At 42.3% G+C, this 19,509-nt stretch overlaps 1 protein-coding gene across 4 annotated transcripts in view; it reads right to left on the bottom strand.

Annotated features, from left to right (window-relative positions):
- Positions 1-1,711: 1,711 nt before the first annotated feature.
- far1 (fatty acyl-CoA reductase 1) overlaps positions 1,712-19,509 on the bottom strand; it is a 54,203-nt gene continuing 36,405 nt past the window's right edge. The window contains exons 7-12 of one of the 4 annotated variants that reach the window (XM_018092872.2): positions 18,921-19,048; positions 18,762-18,829; positions 14,758-14,929; positions 7,183-7,312; positions 5,084-5,211; positions 1,712-3,408 (exon numbers count right to left, since the gene is read on the bottom strand). In XM_018092872.2, the coding sequence (XP_017948361.1) occupies positions 3,246-3,408; positions 5,084-5,211; positions 7,183-7,312; positions 14,758-14,929; positions 18,762-18,829; positions 18,921-19,048 (789 nt within the window). In that variant the 3' untranslated portion in view covers positions 1,712-3,245. 4 annotated transcript variants of the gene reach the window in all.

Below are 19,509 nucleotides of genomic sequence, written 5' to 3'. Positions count from 1 at the left end.
TATTTATTACTAACCACAGTGCAAATACAAATCTTCCCACATTTATCAGGAATGTATCCAGCACTAAACTTAAAGGGGAACTCCGGCTTCCGAACCAAAATTTGCTAAAGTGACCCACACAACACAGTAACCCCTAATATACCTATCCCTGTAATCTGTTCCTTCAAAAAGTATGAATAAATACCTTTGTATATGCTCAAATCCTGCTGCAAAACCGTTCTTCTCTTTCTACATTTGAAATCCTGGCAGGGGAGGAGGGACTAAAACATTTATATTACAAACTGTAACAACTTCTCAGCAGCTGACATCTGGCTAGTAGGTGGGCTCTGGCCACTGTTAACATTTGTTCGGCCCATGGGAAGGCAACTAGACAGTTTAGTAAAGGGGTAGTCAGACTCCTTCTGGCTAATGGCAGAGGAATCCATAGACAGTCACTATCTATTGGGCCTGTGTATGGCCACCTTCATTCCCACAATTCCTTGCATGTTCTATAAAACACAGAAAGAGGCAAAGCATTGTGGGAATTACAGTGTTGACTGCTGGAGAGCTTTTACTCGGCAGCAGCAGTTCATTAAGTAGCAAGGGGCAGGCAAATACTGCTTTCAATTTCATTTACAAATAACTTTATAATCAATAAAAAATGTTTAACTACTGTATAATGGAATGTTGCTTCAAATTAATTTTTCTTTCATCCGACAAACTTCCCCTTTAAATGAAAATCATCAGAAGACGAAGCCTGTTTTCAAGTCTCAAGCTCCTGGAAGATAACGTAGAGTTAATATTTACATTAAATGGAATTAAAATACTGATAATGCTTGTTTCATGCTAGCATGCACTTCAGCCTAGCGCAATAAATGCACATTCTGCTTTCTCCGGCTTAGTGCAATCATTCGCAGTCACCGAGGGGCAGCTTCATGCGAGCGAATAGGACGCAGCCAATGGGGATTCAGATACTAAATAGGCCATTAGCGGAGCCCCTGCCATTAATAGCACATAAGGCACCATATGGCCAGACAACCTTACTTAATGGGAAACAATTATTACAGGTTTTAGGCTGCAAATAACAAATGGCAAAAGCTTTGCTGAGCCATTAACTCATGGATAAGGCATTAGAGTAGGTGCTCGGCCATTAAAGGCTTAATGTACAGCAATGAGCACATCGGCGGTACTGTAAAAATACAAATAGACACACTTACACAGAAAATAAAGGGCACATTGCAAAGACACTGCATTAGGGTTAAAGGGAAAACAACTACAACTGTATAGGGCTTATTTATTTAGATGCATGTATTATGGTGGCAGTTTGTTGAACTGTAGGAGTGGCGGCACTGGAATTCTGCAGCGGGAATTCATTCATGGCAGGGTCATACACTGCCCTAACCAATGACTGCTGGTCTGCTCATGGCTGGGCTCCTAGGTTCAATTCCAATCAGGGCACTATCTGAAAGAAGTTTGTATGTCCCCCCCGCCGTGTCTACTTGGGTTCTCCAGTTTTGTCCCACACTCCAAAATATACAGGAAAGTTAACAGGCCGCTGATGCACAGTGTGAGTTAGATTGTAAGCTCCACCAGTCAGGGGAAAGCACTGCAGAATAGGGAAGCACTATATAAACAATGATAAATAAATCTAGCAATTTAACACCAATCTGGCAGGATATATGTACGCCCACCTAGTTGTCCTACTCCCCACAAAAAACAACACAAAACAAAATTCACAAAAGTCATAATTTATTGGTGCTTAGGAGCTGCCGACGGCCTCTCACACATGGATGTGATCCTACGCCACGGCAGCAAGAAGATATTCTGATGCTATACAATTTTAGATTTTTTTTTTTGTAAAAGACCTGTGACATTTTCTTATTTAACTACATTTCACAGAAAACTAGCGAGAGGTGCTCCGACTGAGATCCGCACCTACAGAAAGGAGCCTGCCGTGTGGATGAGCACTGCACAACAATGAAGCGCGCCGGCTTGGGAGGTGGAAGTGAGATATAAAGGGAGCTGGTAACCAGTTCCTCGGCACCCCCTGCGGGGCACAATCCCGACTAAAGCAGAAGGTGCAGAGGAGCTGTGGTAAGTGCTGTAGCAGTGTCATTGGACACATGCTAGAAATAAAGCCGTAGGTTCAATTCTCACCAATGGCGTCGGCTTTCTGATGTGATCGGAGACATGTAGCCCAATAACTGGGGGACGCCTGAAGGTAACTATAGTATGAAGGTAGAGAAGCTTTAGGGCAGATCTCCAATTAGCGCCATTGCTTCTTGCACCATTTACAGAGCTTTACTTGCATTTGGAAATCTTCTACACAATAAAATATATCCTCTATAAAGTAAGTTAAATAACTGGCTTTGGATCCAACGTTGGAAATGGGGAAGACTGGGACGAGTCCCATCGGCAAGGCAAGGTAGCCTCAGAGGCTTAATTTGTGTTTAAACGAGCAAGAAAAAGAAAACCAGTTACAGACAGTGATGTACGCCAAGGGGTTGGTGCGTTATAAGCCACGTGTCTGTTTGTTTAGTCAATCACTGCAGTGCAAAAAAAGATTAGGTGAAGTCCTACGTGGCTGCTGGGGGCCAAGCTATGCATATGGCGCAGCCCGCTAGGTCTCTTACGCAGTGCATATATTTATAGGCTTCGTGGTCTTGAAGGGGTTAAAACAACACAAGGCAATGCCATAGAAAGGGGCCGGAAAGGAGGATGGTGAAAGTGAGGAAGGGAAGGATTTAATGGAACAAGGGATATACAACTGATCGATTAGCCAATGTAGTAACACAGGGTTTCTAATACGGTGAAAAAGTTACAGTATTTACATGACAGGCGTAAGGCTTATCAGAGAACCTATATATTTAGTTACGACTCAACCGTTCAGACTGGCACAGCTTTGCAAGTGACCAAACAGAGTTGCACCCTGTGCCAACCTTCACAGACAGCAACTTGAGATTAAACTACATTTTCATAGAGAACAAAGAATGGGGAAAGTGTGAGTGTTATTCTTTCTGCAAATGAGCTGAATTAGAACCGCTTGATACCTACAGTAGGGAATGCTGGTTTAATCTGCCCGGCGTGGTTCATGTTTAAGGGACACTTGAAATGTCAGGGTGAAGAGAAAAAAAAAAGCGGTTTCTCTGGGCTCGGGGTGGTAGTATGGCTGTGCGCACAACATGTTAAGGGCACGGAACGTTGAAGAGGTTTTGTGCAGGTTGCCGCCGTGTGCATAGATGCCCCAGATATGGAGAGTCCAATCCTCAGTACCTCATGGTGCTAGATGCCCGAAAGTAGGACAGAAACTTGAAACACATACTAACGACAAAATACCAGATGTTTCTTGCCATCTGCGACCTGGCGATGAACACGCGCCAGATGAGCACTACCAGGATGGTGTTAAACCCGTAGCGGATATTCCGTAACCTGTGGGATAAAGAAATGGTGCAGATGGTTAGCTCCCGCTATAAAATGTACCTGGTAACCCTATTCCTCTATATCTAAAGCAGTGATCCCCAAACAGTGGCTCGGCGGCAACATGTTGCTCCCCAACCCCTTGGATGTTGCTCTCAGTGTCCCCAAACCAGGTAGTTATTTTTGATTTACTACCAAATAAAGCCCCCTGTAAGCTGATAGTGTGCATAGAGGCTGCCTAATAGCCAATCTTAGCCCTTATTTGGCTCCTCCATGAACTTTTATGATGCTTGTGTTGCTCTCCAAGTCTTTTTACATTTGACCGTGGCTCACGAAAAGGTTGGGGACCCCTGATCTAGATGAACAGCCGTTAAATCCCTATATTAAATTCTGTACAGTGCACTAGCCCAAGTCATTCGGCTGGTATATAAATTGGACTTTAGCTCTCTCAACTATGCTTTCAAGTATCCCTTATTCCTGAAGTCTCAGCTGACCCTCAATAATCATGTGCATGCTGACACACAGGGCAGCCACAAGAGGGCACCCCTGCACACTCCCCTATACTGTCCCATTTGCCCATACCTGTTTATAAAAGCAATGAATTCTCAAGGCTGCCAGAGAGCTCTATCTGCCATATACAGTATATACAAGTAAGGCGAACGGTTTAGTACTAAGAAAAGCATGTGTTGTGGATTAAGAATATATATAAATGGCTTTCCTTGACCTTTAAAATATTTACAATAGTGGGCCGTAAATACCCAAAAATACAATTTTTATTACTGGGCCCCAGTGAATTAAGTAGGTTTCTAATGACACAAAGATGCGCAATGCTATAATCTGAGATTATGTAGGGGTGGATCTGTACTTTGATAAACTGTCAGAGCTGTGGCATCTCTACATTTGTAAAGCAATCCAAGGTTGACTCCCTTCTAAAGCCTTCCCCGTTATCCTGTTGTATTTAGCAAGAGGTCCCCAGCCTTTTTACCCTTGAGCCACATTCAAATGTAAAAAGAATTGGGGAGCAACAAAAGCATAATAATGTTCCTGGGGTACCAAATAAAGGCCATGATTGGCTATTTGATAGCCTCTATGTGGACTGGCAGACTACAGGAGGTTCTGTTTGTCATCACTCTGGGTTTTTATGCAACCAAAACCAAATCAGGAATTTAAAAATAAGCTCCTGCTTTGAGGCCACTGGGAGCAACATCCAAGGGGTTGGTGAGCAACATATTGCCCCCGAGCCACTGGTTGGGGATCACTGATTTAGCCCCTTAAACGCTTTGCCTTTTGTTACAGGAGTAGTTCACCTTTATATTAACTTTTAGTATGATGTAGACATTGATATTCTGAGATATGCAACTGGTCTTCATTATGGTTTTCAGTTACTTAGCTTTTTGTTTAGAAGTTATCTAGTTGGTAGGGTCTTATTTACCCTAGCACCAGGCAGTGGTCTGAACAAGAGACTGGAGAATGAATAGGAGGGGGCTTAATAAAAAGTTAACAGCAATAAAATTGAAGCCTCACAGACTGATGGTCTTTGGCTGCCCCATTTAAAAGAGGCAAAAGGGGAAGGCAAATAGTCATTGCATAGTTGCTAGGGTATTTGATAGCATACTGAAAGTTAACATAAAGGTGAACCACCCATAATGCTCTTCTGCACACATGGGTGCCTTACCCCCCAGCTTACTTATTTAAGTGCTTCCTCGCTGCGGGGAGCCCGGACATTTCTTCATTCAAGACATATTTTTTCGTCCCCATGCAGTAGTTTTCCATGTACTCGGCCCAGTGCAGCTGTCTGACGTCAAAGTTGAACGCCTGCAACATAAACGGGCATTGGTGCCAAATAAATATCTGAATTCTTGCACGGCAACACATAGTAAAGGGCTGATGAGTCTTCTGCCGTTGGGATACAGCAAACTTGCAAAATGTGAGGCTGTGAGGGAGTTTATAGAATACATTAATAATTAGAGGGTCATATTATAAATGGGGTCTCTAACAGGGGATTTGTTTATGCATTTTTTGTGCACTTGAACCGAAACCTTGAAAAAATGATGACTAAATAGCTGTATTCTATATACTGAACTCACTGTACCAGCCCAGAGATTCAGCAGCCCCAGAACAGTAATGATCCTGGCCTTCAAAGATGTCAATAGGAATTTGCCATCTTGGACCTTGTTAGGTGTATGTAGATGCCTAAGCTTAGGTAAGTGCCAGCAGCCCAGAACATGTGTTGGGAATCAGCAGAAAAGAAGATGGGGGGCTACTGGGGGCATTTATGGAGGCACAGATCTTCCCTGCTACAGGGCTGGGGTGGCTTTGGGCTGGTACAGAACCACACATGTAGCAATATATAGAATTTTTAGCCTGCTTTTTTTACGAATTAGTTCTCCTATAAAACAGTATTATAAATGAACACAGAATACATTAAGGGCCTTTATGTATTGGTATTTCAACTTGTGACTGTTGAAATTAGGGATGCACTGAATTCAGGATTTGGGGAAGATTCTGACTTTTTCCACAGGATTCAGCCAAATCCACGTGTCTGGTTGAACCAAATCCGAATCCTTAAAATAACGTGACTTCTGGTTACATGAACACCGAAGCAGAATCTTTATTTCGGTCCTTGGATGAATCTTTCACAAAGGATTCGGGGTTCAGCCAAACCCAGAAAAGAATGGATTTGGTGCATCCCTAATTGAAATGCATTCTAAATGTATCAAAATACATAAATGCAAAGTACATGTTCTACACATCAATCAAACAAGAACACAGCGTACTGCAATAGAAGGCAACTGAGCTAACATGCAGATCTGAACACTTATGGGTACAACAAAGTGTAATAAAACCAAATCAATACGGATCCTTTATTGACAAAAGACCTCTTATGGGGATTAGATTCGCAAAGTCCCAGCCAGGAGTAAATGAGAACCGATAATGCTGACTGTATGACTACAACAAATGAGCTTCAGGCATAAAATATCTATACTCAGGCAAGAATCAGGGCTTAGACAACAGATTTTGCTCAGTTGCCCATGGCTACTCTCTCATGTAGGGCCTTTCCTTCTACAGCTGGAGGTCCCATGTTGAATGATAAGATTTCTTATGGTGCATCACAGGTCTAATAGATCTGATCATAGGGAATGACTATGAAACAAGTGGACTGACCAGTTAAGATGACCATATTGGCTGCAATATGCACGCTCGGGTACCTGTACTATAAGCTGGGCAAATCTGTCTCATTGTAGAGGGGGGTCTGCAGTCCCATCAAATAAGCAGTGCATTGACATGCTGATAGTTTCATAGTTACATAGGGTTGAAAAAAGACCATTGTCCATCAAGTTCAACCCATCCGAGTAAACCCATGCAGTTGTTGGACAGGAGAATCTAATCTGCCTGATTTTCAGGCAGATATCAGTTGGGCAGGCACAATGGTTGGCCTCAGACATGGGCTATAAATTGCCAAACTGGCCTGGAAGGACAGAATTGGCAGTGTTTATCGGCCTATGTACGCCTGCCATTAGTCGCCCATTTGTTTTGCCACATTGGATTTTAAAATGGGAAAACTGAAAAATACTTGTGTGGCGAGGAGAGTACAGGGCTGAGGTCTTCTCCAGCATGGGGACTATATGATCTGATTGTTGGTTGGTGACCAGCCTTATAGATTTATTGTTTACAATAACAAACAGAAAGGCCATACCTTAGGGCTATGGTACACCCCACACTACCCCACAACCCTTCCTTTAAAAGCAAAACATTACAGATCTAAGAGATTGAAATGTCGCTTACCTTTTTGTCGTCTGGACTCAGCTGGCTCATGAGCATGTTGGTGTTTTCATTGTTCCACACCCAGGAGTTACTTGTGAAATATTCCAGCAACATCATGGCCTTATGAAGGCGCGTGATGGTCTTCATCATCCTTCCAAAAGAAAACCCAATGAGTCCAAGGTGCCAATGAGTAAAGCTAGGACAGGTGGGCCTTATATACCCCAAAAAGGTCCCAAATGCATTACAGCACAATACATATCCGTCACCTTTGTGAAGCCACCAATTAGGTAAATCGCTAATAAAGCAAGATAAAGTCTCGCAATACCTAAAACTACATTCAAATGCAGAAAAATGAATAAAGAGCTAAGTATCTTGCACAGGTTTTGATCAAAATGATTATCCCATCACAGAATTTATTAGATATTAATTGGAAATGAGGCATGAATGGCACAGCAGCGCAATGTTCACTGTACTGCACTTGAGTGCAACCCCATGTCTAACCATACTTTAGGGTTCGTAGCTACTGGAAAATTGGAGGCTACTGGCAGAAGGATTCCACAGGGGCTGACCCAAGCATTTACAGGTTCATGTTCTCATGGGTTGTTATTATACAGTGCCAGTAATTCGGCAACTCTTTTATTGGTCCCTGCCCCTATAGAGCTTACAATCTAGTTTTCCTTCCTCACACACAGTTAATTTATCCTTGTGTATTTGGACTGCTAAAGGGAAGAGGAGCACTAGCAGGGATAGATGGTGGCCTGTCTGGAACAAAACCCAAGACTCCAGAGCTGCAAGTCACTCTTTGTTTCTTTGGTTTCATTCAAGTGTTCTAGATGAAAGGGAACCAGGGTTGCCATATGGATAAAGGCCTGACGTGTTGCTGTAGAGGGCCCGACTGAGCTGGGATTGGTGGTTTGGGCGTAGCACAGGGGGCCCAGTTGCTTCTTATGGCAGCCCTGAAGTCAACGAGAGCTACATACCCACAGACTACAATGGTCATATCATCTGAAATGCCAATTGGTCAGGTGAGGTTTTGCACCAACCAGTGATTCTACACGGTTGGCTTGTTGGCTCACAAATCAGCCCATTTTGCTTGAACTAAAAATCAATCGTTTCAGAAAGCGACACAATAAGTTGGTCGTAGACTATAATTTGAAACTGACAGAATTGTACAAAAAACATCTAATAAACATGTAATTAACAGGGGATGAGCTGTAAGTTACCACATATCTGCCTCCTTTACATAGCCTGAATATTCTCCTGCTATTTACAAAAGCTACAATTATTTGAAGTTAGGTTATGCTCAGAGAGGTCTTTCTGATTATAACACTAATAGTGTAATGTAATAAAAGGCACTAAGCTTGCCCAGAAGCAGTAACTCATAGCAACCAATCAGTAGGTAGCATTTACTCGCCACCTGTTTAACTGCAAACATCTTATTGGTTGCTATGGGTTTCTGCTCCTGGGCAAACTTAGTGCCTTTTATTAGGTATGGGGGTATGTTCTATATAATGTGCAGGTTAGTGTATACTCACAGCCAGTTAGGTCACTGAACCCAAGTTATTGCCAGCGGGACCTTGGGCACAAACACAATACTACCGGACACTATGCATGCTGTTATGCAATTTAACTAGGTCGGAACCAAGGGCTTGGGCAACAGACCTCATGTGAATCCATCTGGCCTACTTCTTTTTGCATGGTGCATCAGCAGATGAGGGATAAGAGGAGCCGCTGCTCCTTGGCTATAATGAATGTAAATAGTGGAAAGTAGCCATGCATGTGTTCGGCCAATCATATTACAGTATCTATTCATTCAGCTGGCAAGCCGATTGGTCAGATACAGGGGATTTGGTTCAGCAATCTTTGTTCACGGATTCAGATGAATATTAAAGCTGCCAAGCCAGGCTGATTCTTGGCCAATAGATAAATGTGGGCTAAGAACCAGCCACCATGCTTGCCTTAGCCTACCATTGTGACTATACCAGGAGGCACTGCACCCAAGTTAAGCACATTTCAGCACTGAAATGCATAAATATGAATTTTAGTTCCGAAATCTGCTCTGTGTGCCCTCAGCGCGCTTCCCCTATACTTGGCCTAATATACTGTCAAACCCACTGTCCGATCTATTGTGGCCTGATCATTTTCTGCCCTATCCTACAGGACCTAGAGATAGGTTTAGTTGTAATCCAAAGGCAAGACTGTTACTACTACTCAAAGTAAAGAAGCTTCTTTTTTTTTTTTTTTTTTTAACTTTTCTCTTTTTTTTTGATGGCAACCAGGTAAAATTCCTACTTTTCACTACACCTGCATCTAAGAAGCATGTCAGCAGCGCAGGGGTGAAATATTCTGCTACTAGGGAATGTAGTCTAGGCAGCCTATAGTGTTGTATTACCTGGCTGTGACCCACATACTGAGTAGGCTTTACTGCAGTAAAACAAAAGGAGACAAAAAGGGTGAACAGCCGAATGCGTAATCTGATTTGGGACAAAATGTCAGTGGTTATCGGCAGTCGCTCTACTTTCTATCTGAGCATTGGCCATGAGTTTAAAAAAAAAAAAACTACCCTAAAAGGATGGAGAAGCCACTCTGTAAGCGTGATGCTAGATTGGTAAATGAAACAGCGGGGTTTTAGATAAAGGACGGCGGCTCGGTTCTGCTAATGGAACAGAAGGGAAGAGATAAGGCGCTCCCGTACAAGAACATTGGGTAAAATAAAAGCCACACTCAACACTTTGGTTGCAGAGAGAGGAAGGCTCCCTGGCACCAACAGGAATAAAACACATATATATATATATATACATATCATTGAACACAAATCCAGGGCCAGTTTTAAGTTAGGGCAGAGGGGACATTTGCCTTTGGGCCCCCAACCTGAGAGGAGCCCACTTCATTATGTATATATATTATTGTTGATATTTTTATTGCTCTTTGCAGGGATCTCCAACTTGTGGCCCCTTGCTGTAGTTTATGGACTGGAGGGCTGCAGGTTGGAGACCCCATTTATAAAAAATATATCTCAAGATGAGGCCCATACCTTCAGGGACTTGAGACCCCTCTGCTCTATCTTCCGCCCTGCACAAATGGCAAGCACGTGAAAAAGCAATATAACATTTGCATTATGCGCCGGTGTCAGGAGCGTCGAGGTGCTTGAGAAGCGAGTATGATGTTAGTTCTTCCCCGCCACCCCTGCAACTGGACACGGATCGCTTTTATCCGTTGAAGGCAGAATTATACATGCAAAAAAAAGCAATCTTGTGTGGAGTATAGACAAAAAACTAGTTAGGCTTCACTTGCTTATAATGTCCGTAGGTGAATCCAGGTAGGGGCTGGATGCATTGCGCTGGCCCCTAACATCACCTTATTCTTGGCCCTAGACACATGTTTAGATTTGCCCAATTCTGTCCAACACGTGGGGCGGATCTGTTACCTATTTGTTGGATTTAGAAAGGGGAATAAAGCCCCACATTATTCATTATTATTAAGAGAATAAAGGGAAACATTAACAAGAGGTTGCTTGCCCCTGACCTTCTTAACAGTAGAAAGGACGCCCCAGAACAGTCCTGCAGCACCAATATAGACATGGAAATTTTAGGGCAGCACAGTAAGGCTAGCAGCATCCCTGGACCTTTGACTTCCAGCCCTCTGTGCTCAAGTAACAATCGCCAAGCAGGACCACGAGCACTTCAATCATGCATGCTCAATCACCACCAGAGAGCAGGGGACTGGACGGTCATGGAGGCCACCAACACCGCTGCACAGCTCTACTTCAGCACTGCTACAGGACCATCCAGGGGGGCACGTCATTGCTGCAGTTGGGAGAGGCCCCAATACTGAATACCCCTTGATAATGTTTGCCTCTCCTTCTCCTTTAATGCACAGGGCTCTTGTGCCACAAGCTACAAACAGCAGGCCTGGGCTGGATAAGATATAGTTCTCTGCGTAGATTCCTTTCCTTTTGGGTTCCACCAGCACTTGGAACAGAAGCCAACTTGGGCCTTTAGTTGTTTTGGAATGTTTAGGGAATACCCTAGCCTTTAATTATCCTTTAACATATACTAATCAGTCCTTTTCTCATTGCACACGCAGTACTATAATCGTTGCCATATTCCAGGGAGAGACCTTAGAAATGCTCCTGAATTCTCTGAAGAGGATTTTGATCTAAGAATTCATTGCTGTAAACATTTTATACAATATTCTAATATAAGAAAACCATCGGCGAGGTGACTGGCGACTCCTTACAGCACGAAGAGGCGCAGAGTTTAATTTTTTTTTCTTATACCTAAGCAAAAGAAGCCTAATTTTTTTTTGTTATACTTTTGCTTCAAGCCCGTAGTCAAATGAAATTCACATTTCACCAAACGCAAATAAATGGCAAAGTACTGGTAAATAACTGCAACACTGTATTGATGAGAAAGCCAACAGGCTTGATGGCAGCAACAATGTTGAACCCCGCAACAAGGGGACCAGCATCCTTTATCGTTGTGTTTTTATTTTAAATGAAAACAACAATATCTGATGTCCTAATCCCTGCCAAAGTACAATACTGAGAGGAGCGTATACTCTTGGGATGTTTAGTCTCTCTCTCTGTATATAGTATGAGATTTCTTACATTTATGGGGGTTTTTAAACATTCTTTGCTTTTTTTTTTTTTTAACATTTAATACATTCTCTTGCTATTTATTATATACAGGTATAGGACCCATTATTATCCAGAATGCTCGGGACCAAGGGTATTCCGGATAAGGGGTCTTTCCATAATTTGGATGTCCATACCTTAAGTCTACTAAAAAATTAATAAAACATTAATTAAACTCAATAGGATTGTTCTGCCCCCAATAAGGATTATTTATATCTTAGTTGGGATCAAGTACAGGTACTGTTTTATTATTACAGAGAAAAGGGAATCATTTAACCATTAAATAAACCCAATAGGACTGTTCTGCCCCCAATAAGGGGTAATTATATCTTAGTTGGGATCAAGTACAGGTACTGTTTTATTATTACAGAGAAAAGGGAATCATTTAACCATGAAATAAACCCAATAGGGCTGTTCTGCCCCCAATAAGGGGTAATTATATCTTAGTTGGGATCAAGTACAGGTACTGTTTTATTATTACAGAGAAAAGGGAATCATTTAACCATTAAATAAACCCAATAGGGCTGTTCTGCCCCCAATAAGGGGTAATTATATCTTAGTTGGGATCAAGTACAGGTACTGTTTTATTATTACAGAGAAAAGGGAATCATTTAACCATTAAATAAACTCAATAGGATTGTTCTGCCCCCAATAAGGATTATTTATATCTTAGTTGGGATCAATTAGAAGGTTCTGTTTTATTTCCACATAAAAAAAGGAAATCAGTTTTAAAATTCTGAATTATTTGCTTATAATGGAGTCTATGGGAGACGGGCTTTCCGTAATTCGGAGCTTACTGGATAACGGGTTTCCGGATAAGGGGTCCGATACCCGTACAGTCTTTGCTATTTTTTTTTTTATACACTCTTTGCTTTATTTTTTAAGATTTTTTTTTTATAAAGTCTTTGTACAGGTATCGGACCCCTTATCTGGAAACCCGTTATCCAAAAAGCTCCGAATTACGGAAAGCCTGTCTCCCATAGACTTCATTTTAATCAAATAATTCAGAATTTTTAAACTGATTTCCTTTTTCTCTGTAATAATAAAACAGAACCTGTACTTGATCCCAACTAAGATATAATTACCCCTTATTGGGGCAGAACAGCCCTATTGGGTTTATTTAATGGTTAAATGATTCCCTTTTCTCTGTAATAATAAAACAGTACCTGTACTTGATCCCAACTAAGCTATAAATAATCCTTATTGGATGCAAAACAATCCTATTGGGGTTAATTAATGTTTTATTGATTTTTTAGCAGACTTAAGGTATGGAGATCCAAATCACAGAAAGATCCCTTATCCGGAATACCCTTGGTCCCGAGCATTCTGGATAATGGGTCCTATACCTGTATAAAAAATAGAGAATGTTAAAAATTTTAAAAGCAAAGAATGTATGAAAGAAATAAAAAAAAGCAAAGAAAGTATAAATATTTATAAGTTGTTTGCTGTTTATGGAGCTGCCTTTTTCAGCACTGTACAGAGATATACTGTGATATACTTACGTCTGCTTGTGAGAGGCAAGCACTAGTGATGTGCAGGTTGAATATTTTTTGCCCCACCCAACTCCATGACCCATTAGCCCACTGCTTAGATTTATATACCCGCGCCTGACCCATTTTCAGTGTCAATGAAGGGAGTAGGAAAGTGCAAGTATATAGGGCAGGATATACTCTATATAAATAAATGATAATGATAAAGCAGCACCACAACATCATCATTAGAGGGGCTAGGACAGCACATAGAGTCCGGGTAACAGATTGCCTAGGAGGGAATACAGCCTGTCAGCAGCCCGTGACTCGCCTCGGAACTCGGAAATTGGATTGCCCCGGAACCCGGGGGCTACTAAGCACTAACGACAACCAGTGCACATCACTTTAAAGGACCAGTAATGCCGTAAAGTGAATTTTATATGTTTTAAATTAATTTTACACTTAGGGTACAGGCAAACAGTGTGACTTTAGTGTCGCCCAGATCTTATTAAAAATTTGTGGGAAGGGACAAAAATGCTCATAATTGCTGCACCCCTCCCATTCAAGGTGGATGTGAACTGCTGGCAATTATTGATTGAAAATGAAGACCAGCTCTTTTCCAATCGATACGTTCCTGTCACTTGGCAGGGATTCTCCTTCACTTTGAATGGGAAAGGAAGCTTATTTCCAGCATCTTCTTCAACCCTTCCATGGAGCTACAAGACGCTTAAAATTGTCTACCATTACCCATAAAGCTTGAATCAGATCACTGAGCAACTAAAACAATTTCTTGCCAATAAACGTGTTCTAGTTTATAAAGGATTTCATTCTATAGTTCTGTAGAGAGCCATTAATCATATCTGACCACAAGTTTCCTGCACTGGTCCCCTACTCTCTGCAACCTCAGCAACAGCCATGCTCCTCTGCAGAAACGCTGAACATGATTGGAGCATGCACCCTTAAAGCCAATGAGATTCCTTGTTTCTAGTGTGTACATGCTTCTCCTCAGGGCACAGGACTGTTCCGAGAGGTCTCGTTGGCCCAGCAGGAGAAGAGGACCTGTTTAGGAAGCCTATGGTTAGACCAGTGTCACACCGGCCTGTTCATTGGCTTTTCTCCACTTTCCTTTTTCTACAAAAGCCACTGAACAGCCCTGTGTGTCCATTTACCTTTATTGTATTCAATCTATAACCATAACATTATTCAAACACATACAAATACCCTTATATGCATTATTACTGATGTTTTAAAGGTAAAATCTACCCTTCCATTTGAATTATCTCTGGGTCCTTTTAAGGCAAAAGACTCGAACAACAGAGGCCATGTTAATTGCCGATTCTTGTCACATTTTACTGAGCCAGAAATATAATATCTTGCCATTTACAACTGCCCTTTGTTGCATATTTGCCATTGAGCCTGTGTCTTCTCAGTGCGCCTCCACCAATTAACTGTGCCTCCTATTGATTTGTTTTTAAACGCAGCCTTCCTTACCAGGGCTTCTGACCCGTTAACCTTAGAATAGCATCATACATCATTGCTGGAACTATATGACTGACAGTCGTCCAGTACTGATGCAATAGGGGGTTGTTTCGGAGATTAACATTGGGGCGTCTTAGGGCCTGTTCTAAAGGATTCATCTTGAAGGAAACATTTACATAATATTCTGTGGGGGGAAAAATAAGCATCAAATAAACAAAGAGGTTTAACAGCAACAAAACATGTATTATTGTCTTAACTAATTGCTCACAGGCTGCGACAAAGTTTGCCAGGTCAACACTCTGAGTCTTGGCTCTCCCTGTTGTTATATAATAACACAGCAAGTGTTCTCTGGAAGCTTTGCCAGTGTAGTCCATACAGACTTTTCAAAAGACTCCTATTGTGCCGATGAAGCAAAGAAATCCCAGCCTGCAAGCAATGCATTCATATGCAGGCAACCTGAGGTTCACTTCTCATCCCATTGGGCTACAGAAAAAGAAACCACAGGCTGACAGCCATACACGACATTATACATTGCATTAGATCCCCCTGCCTAGGACGATTTGCTTATGGTTGTTAGTGGCATGACATGTAAGAGGAACAGAAAAGAAAAGCGCTATATAGTCACCATTACCTTGGGCTTCTTCCAGTAATCCTGAGGTAGACATCATAGAGGAATGCTGGCGCCTTATGGCTCACAGCAATCCAATAGTGATATAAGAGGTGATTTGAGGTTAGATTTACATTGGGCCGTCTGAAGGCCTGTTCGAGAGGGTTCCTCTTGAAAGTGGAAATTACATGGTACTCTGAGAAAGAGAAGCATTGCAAACAGCTTTCATAATCACCACTTCGGCAATAGACATCACAGGCTCCATGAAATGAACAGCAACAGACAGCACAGCCACGGGATGAGCATGCCACACTGTTCCATCCACTAATAAGGGAAACACTGATGCCTAAGCAAACATCCCCACCCACGGGGAACTCAAAATGGATACATCCCAACCTATGGGGACCTGCATAGTGGTATGTTCCCACCCACAGGGGCTGAATACTGGTATGTTTGCGACCCACAGGGGACTGCATAGTGGTATGTTCCTACCCACAGGGGCTGAATACTGGTATGTTTCGACCCACGGGGGACTGAATAGTGGTATGTTTCCACCCACAGGGGCTGAATACTGGTATGTTTCGACCCACGGGGGACTGCATAGTAATATGTTCCCACCCACAGGGGACTGAATACTGCTATGTTCCCACCCACAGGGGACTGAATACTGCTATGTTCCCACCCACAGGGCACTGAATACTGGTACGTTCCGACCCACAGGCAACTAAATACTGGTACATCCTGATCCATGGGGGAGTGAATACTGGTACATTCCAACCCATAGGGGGCTAAATACTGGTAGATCCCAACCCACGGGGGACTGAATACTGGTATGTGCTGCTTCCGCACCAACCGGCCGCTTATCTTTTTCTGTTCCTCTTTCCAGACAGTCAAGAACATTTATAATCTTGATTTTGGTGCCAAAGTAAGTTGTAATCAGCCCTTTTATTTTAGCACAGATCGGTTGTATTTTATATAAATTCCTTTACATGGTGTCAATATGTGTGATGTGTATTTTGGGATTTCTAATTTGCAGCTGTAAAACTTCCCACTGGTGATGTCTTGACCAAGGCACGGGTCATTACTGAGTCCACTAAGTTCAGTACAGTAAATAAAGTATTTGTAAGTCATTCATTATGAGGCTTTATTTTTCCTTTAATGTCTCAAGACAAAACAGGAGGCTATTATGTCGCTTGCTTTAGAGCATGGGCCGTGGTATCTGCAACCCCTACAACTTCAATTATCATTGGGATGCTTTGTGGCTCAGGAACACTGGGAAAGACAATCCTCTATACTCGCACGAGTAAAAGTCTATTCTTGGGGCATAAGGAGTGTAGCTGCCATCTAATGCATAGTAGTGTGATTCGGATGGGATAGGGGAGGCCAAGCCATTTAATCTACCTTTAATCTAAGGCTTTAAAAGGGTGACAGCGCCTTAAGGGCCCAAAAAGTCCCTGTGTATATTCCGAGTCTGTGTTTAAGGGCTCCAGCACAAGAAATGTTACAGATGCAGACGAGGGCTTATATAGTAACATGGGCAAATCTGCCTCATGCTTAAGAATTCCATCAGCACTTTGACTTTGGCCTACTGCAGTTAGAAAGCAAAAACTTTCTATTCGTCTCTATGTTACCGGACCAGGGAAAACCGTTTCGTTTTTTTAAGAAATAAGCAGCATTATCAAAGATGAAAGAAAACATTTGTGCATTGTGGCTACTTTAACAATAAGCAAGGATAGTAAGAACATCCATCTCCCAAATGTTTATCCCTCTTGGGCTGCCAGCTTATATTGGCTACCCATTTACTGGGCCAGATTGGGAGTTCATTTGGCCCTTAGGCCAATGACTGGGTCATGCAGTAAGGTTGGTACATAACCAACTTGTTGCTACATTGGTCCAGACAGACTGAATCAGCCACCATTATGAATTATGGTGCTAAATAACATGGAAATAGCTAACTTGCTGGGCTGACACAAAACTTACAGGTATGAGATGGTCAATATAAAGAAGAATAGACAAAGAAACTTCTGGCCCAGACCTAAGGTTATTGCCACACTGGGCTGTTTCTCAGTGGGTGATTCCCATTAAAGGGGTTGCTGACCTTTGAGTATGATGTAGACAGTAATATTCTGAGACTATTTGCAATTGGTCTTTAATTATTTCAGTTTTTCAGCTGCTATCTGGTCACTAGGGTCCAAATTACCTTAGCAACCAGGGAGGGTTTGAAAGAGAGACTGGTGTATGAATAGGAGAGGGCCTGGATCAAAAAATAAGTAATAAAAAGTAACAACAATTAAACTGTAGCCTCACAGAGCAAAAGATTGCTGGCTGCTAGGGTCAATAGGGTGGGCTGGGGAGATTTGTAGCTTTTTCTCCCCCTTCCTTAGAGCAACAAAATGCTGGGGCGACACCCACCTACCTGTTTATCTATGGCATGGGGGAATAACCCAAGAAATTGCCATAGACCCTTAGTATGAAATCAATTAGGTGCATCAATGTTTCCACCTGAATTTTGGGAGACGGATGTTTTTAGTATGCAGTGTTCTGCACTTGATACAGAGGAATAATACAATGCAATACACAGTAGCAGAGCCAAGAAGTTATGGTGTTTCTGCATCAGGCTAAAAGGATAAGTAAACCTTTAAAATAAGTTGGTGTACAATTGATGAGAGTGCTATTCTAAAAAAAAAAAAAAAAAAAAAAATGCAAAATTGCTCAGAAGAGCTTATTTTAAAGGCTAACTTATCTTTTAAATGGAAGGATTTCTGAGAAACAAGTATTTATTTAACGTCAGGGAACCTTAAAAGCTAGTAAAACAAAAAAACCCTCACTCCAGTCTTGCTTAACATACAGGGGAAAGGCCTATATTGTACATGAAATAAATCTATTAAATTGAAAATACACAATACGTCTAGAATCCCACGTCAACCAATAAGATGATTGCTTGCAAGCAGCAAACCGGCCGATTGGTTGCTATGATTACTAGACATGAATTTGTACTGTTATGGCATCCTTCCAGGCTATACTGGAAGGGGGGATAGTGTTACACACAGTGCTGGTTTCCCTGGACACTGGTATATTGGTTTCTCAGACATACTTTCCTTTTAATTAGGAAATGTTAAAACATATGCTTTATTAATGTAATAAGTTATTCGTTAAGGGGAGCCATTAGCCTTACTGCCCAGAATGGAAACACGGAAAGGGAGCGCAAATGTATTTCATGGCACAAACCAGGCAATACATTTAAATGAATAATCATCTATAAAGACTTGGCATGCCCAAAGCCTTGGCAGAGCAACCACCTCCACCATCCTCAGTGCTTCTCAGGGTGGCAGAGGATGATGGGAAATGTGACCAAGACTGGACAGTTACTGTTTTAAAAGCATAACCAAAGAAGTAAAAGAATTCATACCGACTTCCCCCCAGTGGAAAGGGTTTGTTCCGCCTGTTGTACAGTTGTACACCAGGATATTCCGAGGTCTGCAAGAAATGGAACACAATAGGTAAGTATGAGTTGTCCTGAGCGGCCTGGTACATAAAAACACAGCACTTTATAACAAGGCAGTGTCACCTGCTGTACCTATTAACTCCAGAGTACCAGGCAGCGGCTAACGTTGTGTTGACCACTACGTCTACAGGGATAAGGTCGGCCACGGCGTTGTTGGAAGCCCTCATGGTGCGGAGAATTCCTTTTCCTGCCTTTGAGAAGAGAGAGAAAAAATAAACAATTTATTAAACAACTACTTTAGGTAAGTGCTTGCTATTTATTAAAGGGGTAGTTCACCTTTAAATAGATTTAACTTTTTGGATTCAACTGGCACAGTCCCCCGGCCCCTGCTTTTCCAGGGAGAAATACACACACAATGCACCACCCTATAGTGCAGGGTTTTGGGGCTTGGTTAAAGGGAAACGAAAGTCAAAGTCACTTGGGGGTGCCAAAATGTTAGGCACCCCCAAGTGACTTTAACCGCTTACCTCGTACCCCGGGCTGGTGCCCCTGTTAGGAGAAAACAGCACCAGCCCGGGGCACCTGGAGCGCAGCGCTTCCGTCTTCCTCGCTTCCTTTTCCTGAGTGCCAGCGGTGGGCGCATGCGCAGTAGAGTGAAAAGCCGACTTTAACATTTAAAGTTCGGCTTTTCACTCTACTGCGCATGCGCGCG

This window comes from Xenopus tropicalis, chromosome 4, assembly GCF_000004195.4.
Source record: "Xenopus tropicalis strain Nigerian chromosome 4, UCB_Xtro_10.0, whole genome shotgun sequence".
Classification (NCBI taxonomy): domain Eukaryota; kingdom Metazoa; phylum Chordata; class Amphibia; order Anura; family Pipidae; genus Xenopus; species Xenopus tropicalis.
This window is presented reverse-complemented; position numbering and strand designations above follow the sequence as displayed.